Here is a 21,133-nt window from a genome sequence, read left to right as displayed (position 1 = left end):
GTGACAATAAAGACTGTTACATATATATATATACTATATATATATACTACAGTACACACACACACACATATATATGCAATTATTTCAGTCATGACAACTCTCGGAGTGTTTGGCATGGTAATGGCTATGACAATGTTGATATGTTTGGTCTTGGTGGAATGAATCTGTTATTGCTGCCGCAGAGCAAGTACGGTTCTAGCTACTGTCAGTACATACACAACACTCTGCTGTGAGCAAGTAAGACTAAAAATATTAGTTGAAACTATTTTCAACATTGATAATAATACTAAATGTTTCTTATTTGCAGCAAATCAGCATATTAGAATGATTTCTGAAGGATCATGTGACAGTGAAGACTGGAGTAATGATGCAAAAAAAAAAAAAAAAAAAAAAAAATCAGCTTTGCCAACACAGGAATAAATGACATTTCAAAATATATTAAAACAGACAACAGTTACTTTAAATTATATTTCACAATATTATTGTTTTATAGTATTTTGACAAAATAAATGCAGCCTTGGAGAGCATAAGATATTTATTTCAAAAACATTTAAAACAATCTAACAGACCCCAAACTTTTGAAAGGCAGTGTAGTATTTGGCAGATACTTTTTCCTTCCAAATGCCTATTTGTGACGACCGTCGGCTTGGTGTGTTCCAGGCTTAAGAAGCCTGGAACACACCAAGCCGACGGTCGTCACACTGTTTTCTCAGTGTGTTCCGCACCGTCGGCTGAAATTGGTCCTCGTCTGCTTTTTTTCGGCCGATTCGACATGTTGACGTCGGTGAGAGAGAGAACTCTAATTGGCTGTTCAGCTTAGTGAACGAGCAAAACAGCGAGCAAAGAAGTCAAAACGGTACAGAAAAAAGGCTGTTCTAATGCTACGTCATCTTACCTGAGTGTTCCTTGGCGAATATTTCAATATTAACATGAGCGGAGTGGAATAAAGAAAGTGTTTTGCAAGATTGATATTCAAAACGATAAGCACGCACAGCTTTGTTTACGGTTTGTGTATCTGCAGCCTGCAGCGTTGGTTTCCCTTTTTGAATGACGAATATAGACAAATATATCTGCAGAAATAGACAGTTGTCTCATTTACACGCAGGCACAGAATACACATTTTAGCTGACAGTCGGCTGTAGTTCTCTCGGTGTGTTCAAGTGCAGCTTTTTACCCCAATGTGAGGCGACAACACAGTCGGCTTTCATCAGCGCTAGTTCGTCGGCGTCGGCTTGGTGTGTTCCAGGCTTTAAAGAGCATTTTAAGTACTGTATATATTTAATCAATGCATTCCTTAAGAACTGAACCCATGACTTGATGTTGCTAGTGCAATGCATCTAAATTAGATTAATCAACTCACCTTCTTAAAAATGGCTGGGTTGGGAAGGGGTGGTCCGAAGAATGGGACGTCATCTCGCGCAGTTACCGAAACCTGGAGAATGACAAATATGTGTATCATTTAACGACTCACAGGGAAGTGTTATAGAAGCTCTAGATTGCAGTAAAACTGTGATGATGTACAGTACTTTGTAGAGGACGTTGTCAGAACAGGCATTTTCCACTTGCACCACTACATAGGCATGCAGGAAGTTGGAAGCAATCATGTCTGGCACAAATGGAGTGCTCTCCTCTTGAAACACGATGGCCACGATGTCATTCCCTATATGCCTCTTCCTCTGCAGCTATAACAGGACACAAGAGAGTTTATTTTCATAATCCTTCATTTAAAATCTCCTCATGTAACTGCACTTTTAACATGTATGCAAACTCAAATACTAAACAGTTGTTAGAGTGGGAATTCATTTGGAAAATTTGTAATGGATTAGCAGCTTTCAAGTCAAAGAATAATTCAAAAATGGGACCTGGATGCTGATTGGTCAATACAGTGTTGCAGCTAAAATACACAATATAGTAATGTATGATGCAAAACACCTATTCATCATCATAAAGGCCAACAGTTAACCTTTAACAAACCTACACTACAGTTAAAAAGTAATATTGTGAAATATCACTACATTATTACATTTTAAAATAGCTGTTTTCTATTTGAATATACTTTAAAATGTTATTTATTCCTGTGAATTGTCACATGATCCTTCAGAAATCAATATGCTAATTTTATGTTAAAAAAACATATTATAATCAACGTTGAAAACAGTTGTGCTGCTTAAGACAACTGTGATACATTTGTTCAAGGATTCTTTGGTCAATAGAAATTTATTTGAAATAGAATATAAATATCTTCAACTTTTGACCAATTTAATGTGTATTTGCTGAAAAAAAGTATTAACATATTTGGAAAAAAGAAGTCATACTGAGCCCAAACTTTTGAAAGAACACAAATTTTAAAGAATAGTAGCACATAAATGATAAATACAGTTTTAATGAAAACATGTGTTTTTAAAACTTTTATTATGCAATATCTATTATATATAAAATCAATAAGGCACTCAAATGTGTGCTACATTGTGCATAGCCTGTACATATTTTATACATGAATATATTGACAATGTAGCTCAACATGTCATACTTTAATGCGTAGGAATGAAATGAGCCAGTCCAAACATAGGTATTTGATGTGGTAAACAAAACCACAGTTGCGATGAGTGCCGTTAAATGCTCTTCGGGCTGACATCTCATGATAAATCCAATTCATTTTGAAGGTTGAATTTATGTGTCAATGATGCCATGTGCTGAAGTTGTTTTTCACAACATGTCACAACAGATGGCTGGCAAGGACAAACACAGAGGTTGTTGCCGCTCATTTAAACATGGACATCAGTTCACCAACTTGATCTGCTGTCAACCTCCAATCACTGCAGAGTGTGTGCACACATGACAGCAAGAGAGAGAGAGAGAGAGAGGAGCTCCGTTCATGTGTTCTAAATGCAGAAGATTCCCTGAGGAGTAAGCTCTAAAAACACTCTTCCTCTGAGGGAGAAGCACTGCCAGTGAAGGTGCAGAATAAAGGTCACTTTATGAGTCAACAGTCATCTGCCAGCACATCAGCAGAGTGTGGCTGCAGGAAACAGCATATTGGAATGGATTTCACCCCTCCTGTCCATCCAGATGGCTTATACCTATGTGGCTTGTTTTTTTATTTTATTTTACATCAGAATAGTATCTACAGAGATGGATCATTAGGGACAACTGATTATATTTTGTCATACTAATGCTTACAACATTTGTACTGATTGAAGGTTCTAAGAAAGGGATAATGTACATCCAGCCGGTTGTTAACTCAGAATAAACACAGACAGGGAGATCAGATCTTGAGATATTCTGAGATAACAACCGGCTAGATGTACATTATCCCGCTTATTACACGGCTGCTTGCCACATAAGTAAATAATTAGACACGAAATATTGATCTGAGTCTAAATAATTTATTAGGTCTTTAAACGCAACACTTCCGTGGAGAGAGCAGTTGCTAGCGCTGCAAGTTCAAACTAGACGGACATTTAAGGGATCCGGTACAGTCATACCACTTTTTACACAGCATTTTGCCACATAAATAATTATGGGGATAAGAGATATTGATTTGAGATGAAACTGTTTTAAATTCGTACCTGTTTGTATCTTATAATTCAACAGTGTACAAAACAATCGTCGCAAAATGGCAGCATCTGCGTTTGTATGAAACAAGAGAGAGCGAGTCCACGATACTGGATGACGTAATTAAATAACTGTACACAAAATATTGACTTGATTGAGTTTTAATTTTTTATTAGCTCACCAAATGCAAAACTTCCATGAAAAAAAACTGTTCCTAGCAAGCGTATAGCGCTGCTGACTTCAGTAACCCAGATGAGCCTGTGTTATCTGTTTTCAGTGGTTGTTATCAAGGAATAACATACCGCTGGATGGCGCGATTGACCAATCAGAATCACGTATTCCACAGAGCCGTGTAATAATAACAAGGAAAGCACATGTGATATGAGTTAACCCACAGCTTGGTGCGATGGTGAGTACCTGCTGTGTATCGCCCTCTGTGTAAGGCAGTTTAGTTGACACATGGAACATGATCTCCTTGTTGTGGAAATTGTGGTACACAGACTCAGAGCCTGTCTGTCCATGTGTCACGTCCAACCCTCCACGAAACCTAGAAGGAAACATATACAGAGGTTTTGCAGACAAGACATGAATTTTAGCATTAGCATTAGCATTAAAAATCACATCCAAGATTTAGTATCCTTTATAATAGGGATATACTGTATTCATAAAGGTTACAAAAAGAACGCTCATGGACGAACTCACTAAATGGTATTTTATGGCAATATATGGAGGAGCCAAATAAAATTAAGGAATAAAATTATTTGAAGGATAAACGATAGAGAAAAGCGACTTGTTTTTGATATGTCTATTTATTTGTCAATTTTAAAAGATTTATATTATTGTGTTATTTGTTGTTAAATTTCAGTATATATATTTTTTTTTAATTAAATCAGACAATTTAAGTGATTCGTTTGCATTTTAATTTTAATTAATAAATAATAATGAATACATTTATTAAATTAATATTCCTTTATTATTATTGTAAATTATTTTATTTAGTTCTTTACAGTGTTGTTTTAGTATTATTTATATACTATTGTATATTATTAGTACTATTAGTTATTTATTAATATTTTGAGTTCGTTTTTATTTTCAGTAATGTTTTATTAACTGTTATGTGCTTTTGTCATTTTTGTTAGTTTTTGTTTTTCTTTAAACATTTCTATTTAGCTTTAATTTATTATTCGTTTTCAGATCTTAACCTTTTTTTAAGTTTCAATTTTTCATACAGTATTTATATTATAGTATAATATTTATGCTGCATTTTATTTTAGCTTTATTTCAATTATTTGCAGCAATCCAGTTTAATCAGGCACTAAATATGCAGACAAAGCACCATAAGAATTTTAAGTTACTTTCTTTTTCAAAGCATAAACACTGCAAATTGTAGGTAGATATTTTGTGTGATTTGGGGGTCAAGCAAGTGCAAATAAACAACTCTAAAAGCAAGTGTAATTTATTCTTTGTGAAATCTCTCCTCAGATGCGCACTTTTAACTCCAACATCCAAAGCTTCTATTTTAATTAATGCATGCAGTTATTTCATCTAGTGCATCTACATTTCGCTCGTGCCGTACTGAGAGAGAGTAAGAGCGTTCTGTTTATAAGTGTTACCCTTTGAAGTCATGGAGCTCGATTTTCTGTCCCAGAAACTCTAAAAACTCCACCAAAGCAGGACCCTCCTCGTTATTCCCAAACAACTCCTCCTCTGAGGTCTACACAGATAAAAACACATGATGCTGATAAGATTCAAGCAAACATTTGTACTTAAGTACCCTTGGCAGTAGACACCCACCAGGCACAATGGTTCTGTTGAGGTCTATGCAACAAAGAAGCTTCATGCATTATCATAACTTCAATTACAGAACAAAATAAAGTAATTCAGCCTTTCAGATATCCCAAATCACAATAGCAAGACCACATAATGTAACAGCACAAAGCCTGACATTCAACAAAACCCAAATGAAATGAACCCACAAACAAAAAAGCAAGACCATCTTGATGAGGACAAAAGCAAACTCTAAAATTAGCAAACCTAAATGGCTCATCATGGGTCAATTAGCTTGATGCAAATGCTAATTGTTCCTCTGAATAAACATAGTCTCCCACTTAGAGTCAAATAAGGGCAAGCGGAAGATTTGAGGGCTGATGATCCATAAGGTGCATTTCGAACATGAGCACATCCCATCAAAGGCCTTGGTGTTCTTGCTGCACACACTGGAAAGGTTGAGTATGTAAACACATCGATCTGTGAGATGAAGAGGCTAGTCAGGCCTCCGTTCTGATGCTAATACGCTAAGGGTTGCTGGCAAGCCTCCTCGAAGAACCTCTTAAGTACCTCTCGCTCTCTCTCGGCTCCTCTCTGCGGCCTTAAAGGTCAATGACTGTCCTAATGTAATCAAAGCTCTTCTCTGGGAACAATAGCCTTATGATTTTAATACAAGACAAATGAAGACAATGGTTTGATTGTTGTCTAAGCAGAGGAGCCATTGTGAGGTCGAGGGGAGGAAGGACTACTTTGTTAGATGTTTGATTCAAAACATCAATTTTCAAAGGTGGTGTTCTAAATAAAGATGAATTATGAAGGTGAGTTACAGCAACCATTAATCTCTGTGCATCTGCTAAATGACAGGAGCAAACGGAGATGAGGCTTCCCATGCGACTCACCTGTCCAAACTTCTGATAAATGACTCCAAACTTGAAGTTGTTGCTTATGACGTGTTCGTCGAATGTGACAATGAGTCTGGAGGCCTGCGGGAGGGGTAGATGATTTAAATAGTAAGTTAAGTGCCCTTTAGGTACCGCTCTGTCAACACTGCAAACCCTTGAGAGACGCAGAGCAACACTTCTGCTGAAACTAGCGTATTTCCCATTGCCACACTTAAATTAACCAGGACAAATGATTCGGGATCATGCATTGGTGTATAAAGCTTATCACTATGCTGCAGATGGGTCATACAAAGATGTAGGGTTGCGTACCTTTGGGTAAAGCACTGGGAAAAAGCGGTCCACGTTCACCTCTTCACAGACAAGCTGATAATAACGAAAAGACAAAGCACATATTGATTCTCCTCATTCTCATTTGATCTTGCAAAAAGTGAACACTATGGTCATCTGTCCAGGCAGGACAGAACAGACTCATGGGGGAGTGAGACAATCAGTCATGTGTCTCAGAGAGAAGTGTGATGAATTGGAGGGCATGAAAACAATAGTGCTGACCCCTTCACCCCCTCCTCGCATGATTCACTCTCACCTTGGCCATCTGGACAATGTTGGGGAATTCGGTTAGACAAGATATTGGAATCACATCGTGATACGTTTTCATTTTTGTTCTGTAAAAAAAAAGAAAGACAACATAAGATTCAAGATAAACACTGCAATATACACACATTTTATAAAAATACAGTTTTCAATTGTAGTCTTTAAAAAAGGCATCTGAAATAATAAAGTGCAATGTAGTGTTGTCAAAAATATAGATTTTTTTGATACTGAAATAGCCTATCTAAAATGCTTCCAATACTAATTTTCCACAGAATAGATAACAGATACCAGCTGCGCTTTCTCGCTCTCTCATGAATCTCTCCGACAGCGAGTTGACACACAAACCCGCCTCCCCTCACTCAAATTTTTCATTTGCTCCGGATGAATATGAATCGCCGTGTGGTTGCGCCGTATTGTACATAATTTTACTCATTACCGCAAATTTTGTGCTCATACCCAAAGTGCACGCACGTAAAGCAGCCTCTCAGTAGTAAATTGAGTTATTTTTCGCTGCTTATTGCGCTTAAACAGTCAGATACACACAAAATAATGTCAAAATGCAGGTATTGGCCAGCATTCTCGTAAACACAGTCAGTTATGTTTTAAGTGAATGTAAACAGTTGAGAAAGAAAATGCGTGTAACAGTATAATGGATCCGTCCGTCAGGTCTTAAAGTGACAACAGCCTAATATACTTGCTGGCAAATTATGAGATAATATTAAAAAAATCTATATGGCAGTGGACTGTGGACTGTAGTAACTTTGGGAAATCACTAGCCACAGTGGCTGGTGAGCAATATATATATATATATATATATATATATATATATATAAAACGGTTAGTTCCAATCCTTGATTCTGATTGGTCAATAGCTGTGTTTTATTCACAATAAAACACAGCTATGACCGCTTTACCCAACGGTTCTATGTATCACTACACAACACCCCTAGCAACCACTCTTAGCAACTTAAACATATGTTTGATCTCATTGATAGCCTATTATTCATTGACGCTAGAGTATTGTTTGTGAGAGATCGAGTAAGCAAGTGTACCTGCATTGACAGTATACATAGCATTTTCCTTAAGGTCAGTCCTATATTCATAATAAAAAAAAATCTGTTCGAATGTCCGCTGCAATATCTTGTCCTTTTAACAGTTAAGGGGTTTTCCCGTGCCCTAGTCATTTGTCAGTTGCGTCTAGCTTTTCCATGTTCACAAGTTTGAGTCCTTTCAACGTAAAAGTCTTCACTACTGACTGACTCACTCATAAAGATAATTTTTGCCGCCATCTAATGGCACCCACTAGTAAAAAAAATATCAAAAACTATATGGTGTCTGAATAATTTTGTGTTTGACTGTGTAGTGTATATATGTATAATTTACTTTTCTTACCACACTGACACTGTTTTAGGCATAAATAGCAAAACTTAAATGTAAAAAGACACATTTATTTGAAAATCAAATTTTGCATAAAATAACACGTTTTCATGTATATATAATTTATTAATTAAATTAATTAAATATATATATTTTTATCCCATTAACAAATTGTTTGTTCTTGTATTATGCATGAAATAAAGCATCATTTTGTGAGGTTTATAAAGCAAGAAAAAAAACTATTTCTTGTTTTCCCTGGCAGTTCAAAAACACAGCTTCTAATGATATTAAAGCACAACACAGCCCAGACCTACAACAGTAACACTTATTAACCGCTCCAAACTCAGTGTCATTGTGGCATCATTAAATGTGTCACATGGATTTGATAACAAGAACATCCTGCTGCCATCCCTCAACCCACACACATTGGCCTATATTGTCCATCTGGTGCCTAATGCGGAAATGAGGGTGGCGTGTACATTTGGCCTGTTTAATCTGCGAGAAAAGAGGTTTTATTGTGGGTCCCAGGAAACATTCACAGTTGTTGTCAAGGAATAGATATCAGTGTGTTCTTTTTAATGTCCACAGTAAAAGCCAAAGTTCAAAACAAAGTAGTGGAGCTGTGCCAGAAACTAAGCCCTTCATTAGCCCCTCCTCATCCGCACGATAAAGACATTTGGCAGGACATGAGGCCAGGAGAAACGTGAGTGATTTGAGGGACGGGAGAAGCAATCTAGAATGGATGGAGAACAAAAAAGAGGAAAGGAAAAGGTCATACCTGAGCATGAGACGGAGATGCTCTTGGTCCCCGATAACATCATATTTCATGGAGAACACCAGATGGCCCAGGGCACTGTCCACTGTATAATAATTAAAGTGTTCCTAATGAAGGAGCAGAAGGCGAAGCTGTGAGCGTTCATTCATCTTCACACTTGCAAACTCATCTCAGTTTTTAGTCTCAACACTCCCCCACAAACCTAAGGGCTAACCGACCACTTCTTTATGCACATTAGTCTAATTTATAATGGATATTAGATGTGAATACATTACGCCCATTGAAGCTAAACCTAATAAATCTTCATTATGTCTGGCTGCTGCAGTGTCACATTGCTCTATGTAATTAGGTTACATTTGCTAACAATTATATCATTGAAACTTATTCAAATGATAGATGAGTGGTTCCATTCTGAATGCTTAGCTTTTCTATGCATTTTCGACACTAATTTTGTGAGCTATATTCAAAGTCTTCTGAAGTCACACGAGTTGTGTGATAAAAAAAAAGAAATATAAGTTGTTAATTTGATTTTTTTTGGCCTGGACCAAAAAAAAAAGAAAATGATAGTCCTGGTACGCTTAGCATTCACACTGTCATTTTCAACACTGACCCTCAAAATATAAAACAAAAAACAGCTTTGATGACGTATATTTTGCAAAGGAAAATCCAAACCTATGCTGTTTGCCGGGTTAAATGCAGTCGTTGTATCTGCGTACCTTTGATGCTATTTTTACCAGTTGAGATAAAACGTGTAAATGTCTGTGGTCCATTTTGCATTCATATTACAGCCGAACCGCACCAAAGTTCGCTTGGAAGCGGAACAATACTCCCTGAAAAGGTGGGTCTCGTTCCGCTCGTTTGGTGCGCACCAGGGTTCGGATTGAAACATTCACATTTATTCAAATGAGCCGCACTAACAGAGCAATCACACCAGAGTTTCTTTTCATCAAACCAAAACTGCCAAGTGTAAACACCCTCAAAAACATGCCGAGTAGAGCTAGGGCAGATTTGCAGTTAATAATGACTTATTAATAATTATTCATTTTTGGCTGTTCCTCTCACAAAGCTATCAAATGTCTTTAGTGCAAACTTATAGTGCCTGAAACATATAGTGCATATGGAAATATAATACATGAATGGACTATTTTATGACAGATATTTTTTGCATTTTTATTTTAATTAGAAAATTCACTTCTTGTGTTCCATGCAAGAAAGAAAGTCATTACAGTTTTCTACTGACATGAAGGTGAGTAAATGATGACATGATTAACCACTTTTGGCTGAACTATTACTTTGTTTAAATAAATCCTTACTTTGCCCAGGAAATGTTTCCTGTAGATCTTAGCAGTGTTGTTGCACTCCAGTTTGAAACGTGAGGTGGGAGACAGGAGCTGCTCCGGGTCAATCCCATTGCTCAGCTCGTGATTGGTCCCTTCGATCCAATAACCCCCAAACTGGGGCAGCAGAATCAAGGGAAATGGACTCTGTCTGCCGAGAACCTGACAGAGACGGCAAAGAAAAACAATTACGTTGACAGTCAATCGTGCAAGCCCACAATAAATTCCACTGAGAATACGACTGCAATAACAATTTCAGTCAGCTCTTTATTTTGAATTGGTTTACCTCATGGACGCTGGGGTAAGGAATGTAGTCTTCCTCAGTCTGTAACACAATGATGTTCAAAACATTAATTATGCAGTGGATTCATTTAGTTGCAACAGACCGTTTTTAAACTCCAATGACCCAAGGAGCAAAAAATACACTGCTTGCTCATCTGCTGGTTTATTTAAGAGAAATAACTCACTAACTGTACATGGTACAATCGGTTTGGTTCTTTACAGGCACTGAGGCCTCAGGCCAGAGAATATTGCTCAGCACCAGCTAATCTTATTTGATTGCAGTTCCATTAGTGCAAGGGAAAGTGGGCTACGGATGTCTTTGAAAACTAGATGCACCAGCTTGACTGATAACCAGCTCTTCTATTTGAAGCCGTCTGCCTGCAGATAAAACAGCAGCCCGTGGCCTTCAGACAATACGTGTTTTGTATTATTGTGAGTGTGCGTGTGTACAGGGACAAAAGGGAGCCGGTGAGGTGAACGTACTTTGAGAGGAGGAGGAAGAGTGCTTCGTTGCTCGTCCATTCTGTTGCTCTGAAAGATAAAAAGAGAGAATCTGTCAGCCCTATAGCAGCCCTGTCAGCCCACGTGTGAAAGCAAAAATAACACTTTGGTTAGATCTACTCAGGAAGAGGAATCTGGTCATACTTTTCTGCCTTTTAAAAAAGAAAAGGAAATATCAGTTTATAAATTACAAGAATATACATCTTAAGAAAGACACAATGGGATTATCATTCCTAGGAGCAATTCACTTCTATGCATGGTATTTTGGCACGAAACATGGAGTATTTAAATTAATGTAGTGGTTGCACTATTTTACAGTACGTGCATCAACGTGTACTTACAGGATATTCACCTAAAACAGTACTTGGTAATAAAAGGTAACTACATGGGTTAAGGTTAGGTTTAGGGTAAGTACCTAGTTATTACAATTACTATAATAAGTACATTGTATGTACATGGGGATCAGGACTGTAAAATAAAGTGCTACCAATATAATAATTAATTGTCATTATTTGTCAGTGTTTGCAAATGGGGCTTGAGCTGCAATTAGCGGAACAATACAATCTTAGCAAATTCCCTTTTAGCAAAAATAAAAATATATTAATTAATGTTATTACTGTAATGTAATTTGTACTTAAAGAGGTCTGGAAAAAAACAATACATTGTGAGAAATTATTTCACATTAAAAGTATGATTTACAAGAAAATATTATGTAATTAATAAAAATGAGACTAAAATTATCCACACGAGATTAAACATCAGTGCAAGGATAAAACAGGCAATCGCCAGGGGAAAGATTGCATGAAAAAAGTTAAACGACATAATGGGCCATAAAATCTTTTTAAAAGAAAGCTCACGTGCATTTAAACAATATTTTAAAAGAGCATATTTGTATAGATCTATATTAGATCAGTCTTAGACAATGAACTTTTTTATTCTCTTTAATCAGGTTTTATGAATATTGCAGACAGTGGAACACAAGATCAAAACACGATTGTGAGCGTGCAGGGAGAAGACGTTCAAATATTTACAAGGCTATTTACAGCCATTATTACAAAATATAACATCCTGAAGTAGCAAATATCAAATCATTTGTCCACTTCTTTAACTAAAATGCTGAAGATCAAAAAAAGAAACCCTCTCAGGGCTGAATATGATTCTACTGATAACTGCTGTAGATTTGAGATGCAACAGAGATCGAATGTCTAATCTATTTGATGACGAATTCTAGCAGACCAACTGTGATATACATACCAACACATTTGTCGTTTAAAACATCTTGCACATCTAGATGAGCTTCTCTTTTACTTTTATAATGTCATCCAGAAGCAACCTAACAGTAAATCAGATCCATTTTCAATGTCATATTGTTCTCTGAAACATTAAGGTGCATATAGTGCACTTACAGTATTATCGTTAGACATCTGTCTGTCCTAAGTTAGAGATAACAAAAGTAATATCAAATGACTAAAATCAATATGTCTCTGTGTACTCAACAGCAGGATCTTGTATTTAAGCACCTTAGATAGGGACTAATTTGTTCTCCACAAATTCAAATCATGTTCTCATTGTAGATTTAGCAACTGCAAGACTGTGATAATCAGGGCCCAGCAATAAATACATTTTTTGTAATATGTATTTATAATAAATAAATAAATAAATATATATAACTTTAACTTGCTCCATAAAAGAATAAAAAAATACTTGTTTCAAAAAGGGTTATATTTTTAATTTAACACAAAAACTACATAAATTAGGTTTAGTTTGCAATAATTGCAATGCAAACAGATTTATAATTAAAAATCATATATTTTTTATATTTATATGAGCAATGTTGTTTGCAACAACAAATGTTTTCACATACACATGAACAACGAGCATAAGATACAGTATAGTGTCAATGCAGTGCTGGTTGGGTAAATGACTGGCCCCGGGGTCATCCTTATGGTTTTTAATGAATAAATGTCCTCATTATTTCCTGGGATGACCTTCAACTACAGCAAAAGACATGCAAGTGCAACTACGTAGCCAGTGAAGACAGCTGATTCAGGGGTTAATGGAAAGCATCTACATCAAAGATGAAAGGCAGAGGGGAGGAAAAAACGAGAAAAGTAAAAGAAACACATTACCTGCATTTTCTCAATCATTTCAAATAAATCAGTAGTCTGGAAGAAAGGAGAGGAGATGAGATGAAATGAGATGAGATGAGATGAGTTCAGAGTTGACCCCTAGATTACATTCTCATGATGTGAGAGGGGTGTGGCTGACAACACACACGACACACTGTAGTATGTCGGATACACACACCTAATGAAAATATCTCATATATCTCTCATCATTTAAAGGAACACGCCAGCTTTTTGGGACTTTAGCTTATTCACAGTATCCCCCAGAGTTACATAAGTCCATACATACCCTTTTCATCTCTGTGCGTGCCGTAACTCTGTCTGACGCACACACAGCTAGCCTAGCTTAGCACAAAGACTGGAGGTAAACGGCTCCAGCTAGCATACTGCTCCCAATAAATGACAGAATAACACAAAAATTTTCCTATTCACATATTGTGATTTGTATAGTCACAGCGTGTACAAATAACAGTATGAGACACAGCCATCTTCTAACCGTATACATACAGGGAACTATATTCTCAGAAGGCGAACTACTTGGGCGGAGTGATTTGCTCGCAGCAGCTGAGAAGCCCCGTGGTGAGGAGCAGAGAGTTCGCTCAGAGTTGGAGTAAATCACTCCGCCGAAGTAGCAGTGCTTCGCCTTCTGAGAATATAGTTCCCAGTATGTATACGGTTAGAGGATGGCTGTGTCTCATGTGACCTTGTTATTTGTACACGCTTTGACTATACAAATCACAACATGTAAATAGGAAAATGTTGGTGTTGTTTTGTCACTTATTGGGAGCAGTATGCTAGCTGGAGCCATTTACCTCCAGTCTTTGTGCTAAGCTAGGCTAGCGGTGGGTGCGTCAGACAGAGTTACGGCATGCACGGAGATGAAAAGGGTGTGTATGGACTTATCTAACTCTGTGGGACACGGTGAATAAGCTAAAGTCCCATAAAGTCGGCATGTTCCTTTAAAGTACTCAGACTGCAGCCATACTCCTACTTACAACAAACTGCATTTTATTAGCCAGTTAACTTTAGCAACTAACTTATATAAGTAAACTCATAGAAAAGTTTTTTTTTAATGGGATGGAAAGTTTTTTCCACATAATACAGATTTTAAAGTGCCCTTATTATGCCTTTTCAGATATTACATTTCATGTGCTGTGTAATGTACAGTAGCTGTTTGTGAATGTAAAAGGGCTGCAAACTTTCAAAAATCAAAGTGAATGGAGTTATAAATGGAGTTATTGTCTCGCAAAGGAAAGAACCGATTCTGAACTGCCCGAAACGAGTCGTCAGTAATTCCTATTTCATTTTCTAACAATCTGCATAATGCTAGCCTATGGTCTTTATTGGCTGTCCACAAACTATGTGTACTTTAACCCGCTCTTAAACACTGTAGTTGTAGCTGGGGCCTGGAAGAGTTTGGTTTGTTTTGTTTACATGTTGAGAAGACGCTGTTTTCTGCACTGTGAGAGCAAATCCACTTTGCATGCACTTCCAAAGGATGAGGACTCGGGCTTGAATTGATATGATCAAACCGACAACATTGTTACTGTTTGTATCTCTGTGCATACAAATGCTGAGGAAGCTCCAGAGCTGAAATTCAGATATGGTAATGGTCGTTTTGTTTCTGACATACGCTGTAAGCTGTAGACCACAGGTGTCAAACTCAGTTCCTGGAGGGCCACAGCCCTACAGAGTTTTGTTCCAACCCTGCTTCAACACACACACACCTGCAGTTTTCAAATAAGCCTGAAGGACTTGATTAGCTGATCAGGTGTGTTTAATTATGGTTGAAGCTAAACTCTGCAGGGCTGTGGCCCTCCAGGAACTGAGTTTGACACCCCTGCTGTAGACGAATCACAACAGACTTGGCCATCTGACCAATCAGAGCAGAGTAGGCTCTCAGAAAAGACGGATTTAGAGAGACCGAATCCTTGTTTGAACCATTACACTGCAAGAAAAGAGGTGATAATGCAATGTATAGTATGATAAATTAAAGTGTTTTTTTGATCATGGATGCCTGTAGATATATTGTAGGAGACCTCCAAAACTAAATTAGGAACCTTTAAAATAGGGGCACTTTAACACTAACACAACCTTCTTTAGGAGTATGAAAGTGTTTTTGGATCCTTCCATGATTTATTATGGCCAAGTACATTCAATATTGGCTGGTGGATACGTTTGTTTTGGCCTAACTCATGCAGAATACAGTGGAACTGGCATTTCCTCTTTAGCCCAATGGCAGCATGATTTTTAGATGGAGATAATGTATAGAGATATATAACTCATTCAACAGCTCTCATATGTGACCCTGGACCACAAAGCCAGTCTTACATTTCTTTAAATTGAGATTTATACATAATCTGAAAGCTGAATGAATAAGCTTTCCATTTATGTATGGTTTGTTAGGGTAGGTCAATATTTGGCCGAGATACAACTATTTGAAGATCTGGAATCTGAGGGTGCAAAAAAATCGAAATATTGAGAAAATCGTCTTTAAAGTTGTCCATTTCTGTTGCCGATTTTCCTGCATCCACTCACAAAAGTATATTTTTTATATATTTAAGGTGGGAAATTTACAAAATGTCTTCATGGATTATGATCTGTACTTAATATCCTAATGATTTTTGGCATAAAAGAAAAATCTATAATTTTGACCAATACAATGTTTTGTTGGCTATTGCCACAAAGATACCCGTGCGACTTATGACTGGTTTTGTGGTGCAGGGTCACATATTTGGAAAAAAATTGCTTATAGCTGATTGTCTTAGTAGCTATGAAGTTTATTATAATTGCATAAAATTATAATTGGTTATAATTGGCTGCTGAAGTAGTTTGTAATAATTTCCCATGTGCCAATTAGCAATATGACACAGAAGCAGAAATGATTGAAATTCATGGCACATGTGTAATATTTAACTTCTACATCTCAAATGCACTTGTTTTGTTTCCTAAAACTTCTCATTATTTATTTTGACTGATTCCCACAAGCATTACCATGTTCTTATCTACTGACAGCTGATGTGACTCTAGTGAGCTTATTCTAGCCTGGAAAACTTCCAAGGCACAGGCAGTAGTGTTCTGTCCAGCCTTTGGGACGGACCCAAAGACAACATGAACGTGAGTGGAAACAATTATCTTCGATCTGTGGAGATTGTAGACTGGATGAATTTCTCACAGTCTTGAACAAATACTTTGTGTCCTGTATAGCACATTGTTGAGTACATTGTGTGAGTCCTCCACCATCGGCAAATAAACCCTACAGCTGTCTTGAAAACAAACTTCAGGAAACTGAACCACGTCAGGTGAAATACCACTGACACGAGGTCAGAAGAGTCCTGCACCACAAACACATTACCAAAGGGCCTCTTTAGCCAAATGACTAACCAAACACCAGATAGTAAAGTCATTTTATAATACTACTAAACTCTGAATCATGTGCACTTTATGGTACACAGTAATTAGTATCCTCCCTAAACAAACATCCACAGATGAACAAACACCTATTGGATTACAGAAATATTATAAATATAATGAAATGATATAATACGATATAATATTGTTATATATATATATATATATTACATATATTAACCTGCACTGCAACATAGGGGGAAATACATTTAATCTTTTGAATCATATAGCATATGTATGGATGTGAGGACCGTTTTAAAAAGGCAAAATCCATTTGATCTTGAGATAAAAAGGTAACTGAATATGACGGACAGTGATTAGCCTTGAAAAAATAAATCTGCAGCAAAATTATAGTGCATGTCAGTTTACACTGACAGCAGCTCTGTCAGTGATGGGAGAAAATCCATTTTCTCTTTTCTTGCTTGCATTAAAAATTGCTGCACAAGGAAAAGGAAAACCTTTGATATTTTTCTGTAAGAACATGCAAATGTATCAGGTAAGCATGAAATATATCCTGAGATGCCAGAACTTGCACAAATCAAATTTATCCTGCTCTCTTCACACTCATAATCAGTTATTAAAAGTAAAATGAGTAATTTTACAGTTTACTTGCTGTTGGTTTTAGCAATATTTTGCTGCACAGAATGAACTATTCAGAATAATTTTATTCAAATTCTACTTTTTCCCCAGTGTGTGCTGAACTTGAACACTGTTGAAAAAACAGATCTTAACCTCCCAGCATATATCCAATGTAATATTTTTGTTTAGACTGCAGATTTAACATACTTACTCCATCAGGTCTTTTCCAGTGAGTAACTGTCACTTGCAGTGGGTTGAGCTGTGCATTCTGACTTTTAGCCATTTTAAAAAAAAAGTAACATCCAAAACCTCTATTTGAAATTTTCAAAAAGCAAAATATGGTGTGGAGGCTGCAAAGCTACAAAGTCCTCTGTCCTCAGAAGTGACAAGAAACATTCAGCCCAGAGAGCTCCAGCAGGTTCCATGTCAATAAAGTGAGAAAACTCCAGCAGGGCAGCACTAGACTGCAGTGTGTACTCTGGGAGGTGCGTGCATGTCTGTAACCTGAAGTCTAATTGTGTATTTAAGCATTAAGATCCTTTAACTCCAGGTGCTCTGGAGTCTTTCCTCTCTCAGGGAACACTGAGTTGTGGAAGAGACGTTGCATACCTACAGAATTAGCTTTCTCTCCGTCTTGTACTTTTTCTTTCTGTCACTGGGAGGGGTTCAGGATAAAACTGAGCTGAGCTTGTATCTTTTCTCTTTCAGTCAGACAAGCCTGAGCAGAGTCGTACTGACTCGTCAACTCTGTTCCAAAACCTAGTGCAACATTGTAACCAGGGTTTGAAATTAATACCCGCCAACCTGCCAAATGTATGAAACAATAAGTCGTGGTGTGTAACACGTATTAACTTACTAGCCAATTTGGCGGGTTATGATTAGTAAATTATATCCTCCAACCAGGAGCATCTTACATTAGCATAACAAAGCGTAAAGGGCGCACACTGGATGAGAAGCATCATGTCTTTAAAGGAGACCTATTATGCCCCTTTTTCATCTGATGTCCCGAGAGTGTGTATGTGAAGCTTTGGCTCAAAATACCCCACAGATAATTTTTTACAGCATGCCACTTTTTGGGGGTGTGCAAAAACATGTCGTTTTTTGTGTGTGTATCCCTTTAAATGCAAATGAGCTGCTGCTCCCGGCACAGAGGGCAGAGCTTCAAGAGCTCGTGCTCGGGTGGCAGACAATCTCATCTCACGGAATGAAAATATCAGAACATATACCCAGAATGATGTGTCTGGTGTACGCTACCTGTGAAATGTCTGAGGTACGGCGTAGCACTTCTAGTCTGGTGTATGACTGGAGACCAGAAGACAAGGCCACTTTTTCAACCAGGGTTGTATCCTTTTATGGATGTCATTCACTGTGGTTTTGCCAAGTAAGACATGTTCCTGGATCAACATAAGTTGTTGATCCAGGAACAACATCTTTGTCCAAAATTTTTGTCCTAACCTTATCCATACCCCTACACCTTACCCTACCCATTACTTATCCCTAAAATCAGGGGGAAATAATGAAATGGTGAATAATACTTATGTAGGAGCACCTAATCCCGATTGTAAGCCTATATTTCACATAAACTCTAAACCTATCCCTCAAATCTGATTGGTTGATTAGAATGTTGTTCCAGGATCAACAAAGATTCTGGGACATGTTGCACTCGATGAAATCACGTTCACCTGTCAAATACAATGAATTCAGTACACAGACTTTTGTGAGGAAACAGTTGATCAATGTTGACATTTTCTCTTTGTGCACAGGTTTGTGCCACATTAACCAAACTAAAAATTGTTCTTCTGATCTCAGAATAGTTTCTAAAGGTAAAGACATGAGTTTGGCTAAAGTGAAGTAATGCTAGGTGATCAACATGCAGAGGCCATCCTATAGCTAATTTGACCGCTGAGTCTTGGGACAAAATCTCAATTAAAGCACGCTGTCACCTAAGTGTGCAATCAGTATAGGCTTGCCAGCAAAGTATGATGAATGATGTCTCAGAGGGTGTAAAGGAGAGAAGCAAGAATGACGGCTTATTATGTCAGCGGCTGTTGTTAATTTGACTGGTATCATTATTTGAGTGAATTGTCCCGTTTATCCCGTTTATACACTCTGATCGACCTTTAACACTTCAATTCTGTTTGGAGATTTCAGCAGAGCCTGCCCAATGATCATTAATGACTTTTGCCTGAAAATCAATTCACAACATTTCAAGGAACCACTGATACACTAAAATATTTGATCTATTTAAAATGTAACAACCTTGTTTGATCAGTAACTGCCTTTTTATAATCAAAAGTAATACTGACTTTGCATTGGAACAACATGTTCTAAAAAGACTAAGATCATGAATATATTAATTAGTTCACATTGTAAGCTAATCTTCTCGCATAGCTTGGACTCATTGAAGATGCTGAATAATCATATATTTTACAAGAGGTAGACAATAAATTGTCCAATCATTAATTAATTGTACAAAAAACTGACTGTTATAAATAGCTCAAATATACCCAGAAATAAATCTTTGTTATTTTATGGCTATGCAAACAGATGAATCGGCACATTTGGGTTGAACTATAGTGACTTACTGTTGAGATTAAAGTGAGTAGAAGATTTTTCCAAAATGTTCTGAGGAAGTTTTTTTTTTTCATAGTTATTTATGATTCATGCCAACCTGCCAGACAGAACTGGCAGTCTATTCTAATAAAGCTTAAAGTCAGTGAGTGGATTTGGAAATGGAAATGCCTCCAGGGATCAGCAGAAATGAACAAATCTATTTAACTGGTCTTAAAGAGACATTGTGACTAAGAAATGATAAAGAGCTGGTATGGTTATCTCTGTTTTAGCCTCAGCCAAATAACAACAAAAATATACCAATGGATTTTTTTTTTTTTAATTAAAAGATAGACAAATAATCAGACCAACATTTTTCTTGCAAAACAAATCAGCAAATTATAATGATTTCTGAAGGATCATGTGTCACACTTTAGATTAGGTTCCAATTCTCACTATTAACAAACTATTAGAAATACAGTTGTTAAATTTAGGTATTGGTAGGATTAAGAGATGTAGAATATGGTCATGCAGAATAAGGCATTAATATGTGTTTTATAAGTACTAACAAACAGCCAATATCCTAGTAATATGCATGTTAATAAGCAACTAGTTAATAGTGAGAATTGGACCCTAAACTAAAGTGTTACCGAATCATGTGACACAGAAGACTCGAGTAATGATGCAGAAAATTTAGCTTTGTCATCACAAATTACATTTTAAAATTGATTAAAATAGAAAACAATTACTTTAATATGTTATAATATGTATCATATTTTGCAATTACTGTTTTTTCTGTATTTTTGATTAAATAAATATAACCTGGGTAAGCTCTAAACTTCTTTCCAAACTTTCGCCACTTTATACACAGAATGTCATTGCATTATATAACAAAATATCGAAGCAATGGCATTTCTTTTTTGAACATGATAGTGCAAATACACTTCAATCAAAATAAGCTTTAGGTTACATTCCTAAAGATAAAACAATTGATAATTGAATGTTCAAAATGATAATGAAGATAAAAAATTTATCGGAAACTTTCTGGTTACAACCGTTGATCACGCGATTTGCTTGTAAAAGCAAATATGGCTCCGAAAATTTAAGTTAGTCTGAACGTAATGATATTCATACATTTTTTAATGTAGCTGAAGTGTCCAAATATATTTTGTGGCCACTGTTTCTTGAGGAGAAAGTTCTTTTTCTTTTTTTAAAAGTCATATCTGCACAAGGGGTGATCAAAGTGAATTTTTAAATTTGGAATTTTTTTAGAATTTTCTAAAACTTTGTTTGACAAACATGAGGAGAAAAATCTCCTGTCTTTCAACAGAGCTCAGAGAGAGAAAGGCATACTGATGGGCTTACTGGACTGATGCACAA

General features: G+C 36.7%; 1 protein-coding gene across 8 annotated transcripts in view; it reads right to left on the bottom strand.

The window, feature by feature from the left end:
- rap1gapa (RAP1 GTPase activating protein a) overlaps positions 1–21,133 on the bottom strand; it is a 74,082-nt gene that overhangs the window by 16,930 nt on the left and 36,019 nt on the right. For 7 of the 8 annotated variants that reach the window (XM_079848696.1, XM_079848697.1, XM_079848699.1 and 4 more), the window contains 11 exons: positions 11,070–11,117; positions 10,591–10,629; positions 10,281–10,466; positions 8,971–9,074; positions 6,808–6,886; positions 6,534–6,587; positions 6,222–6,305; positions 5,169–5,269; positions 3,973–4,102; positions 1,527–1,682; positions 1,361–1,432 (listed from right to left, as the gene is read on the bottom strand). In XM_079848696.1, coding sequence (XP_079704822.1) covers positions 1,361–1,432; positions 1,527–1,682; positions 3,973–4,102; positions 5,169–5,269; positions 6,222–6,305; positions 6,534–6,587; positions 6,808–6,886; positions 8,971–9,074; positions 10,281–10,466; positions 10,591–10,629; positions 11,070–11,117 — 1,053 coding nt within the window. Of the gene's footprint in view, positions 1–1,360; positions 1,433–1,526; positions 1,683–3,972; positions 4,103–5,168; positions 5,270–6,221; positions 6,306–6,533; positions 6,588–6,807; positions 6,887–8,970; positions 9,075–10,280; positions 10,467–10,590; positions 10,630–11,069; positions 11,118–13,216; positions 13,253–21,133 lie in introns of all 8 variants that reach the window. The other variant, XM_079848703.1, reaches the window with a different exon arrangement.

This window comes from Squalius cephalus (genome assembly GCF_949319135.1).
Source record: "Squalius cephalus genome assembly, chromosome: 18".
NCBI classification, from domain to species: Eukaryota; Metazoa; Chordata; class Actinopteri; order Cypriniformes; family Leuciscidae; genus Squalius; species Squalius cephalus.
Note: the sequence above shows the minus strand (reverse complement) of the source record. Positions and strands in the feature narration are given on the sequence as shown.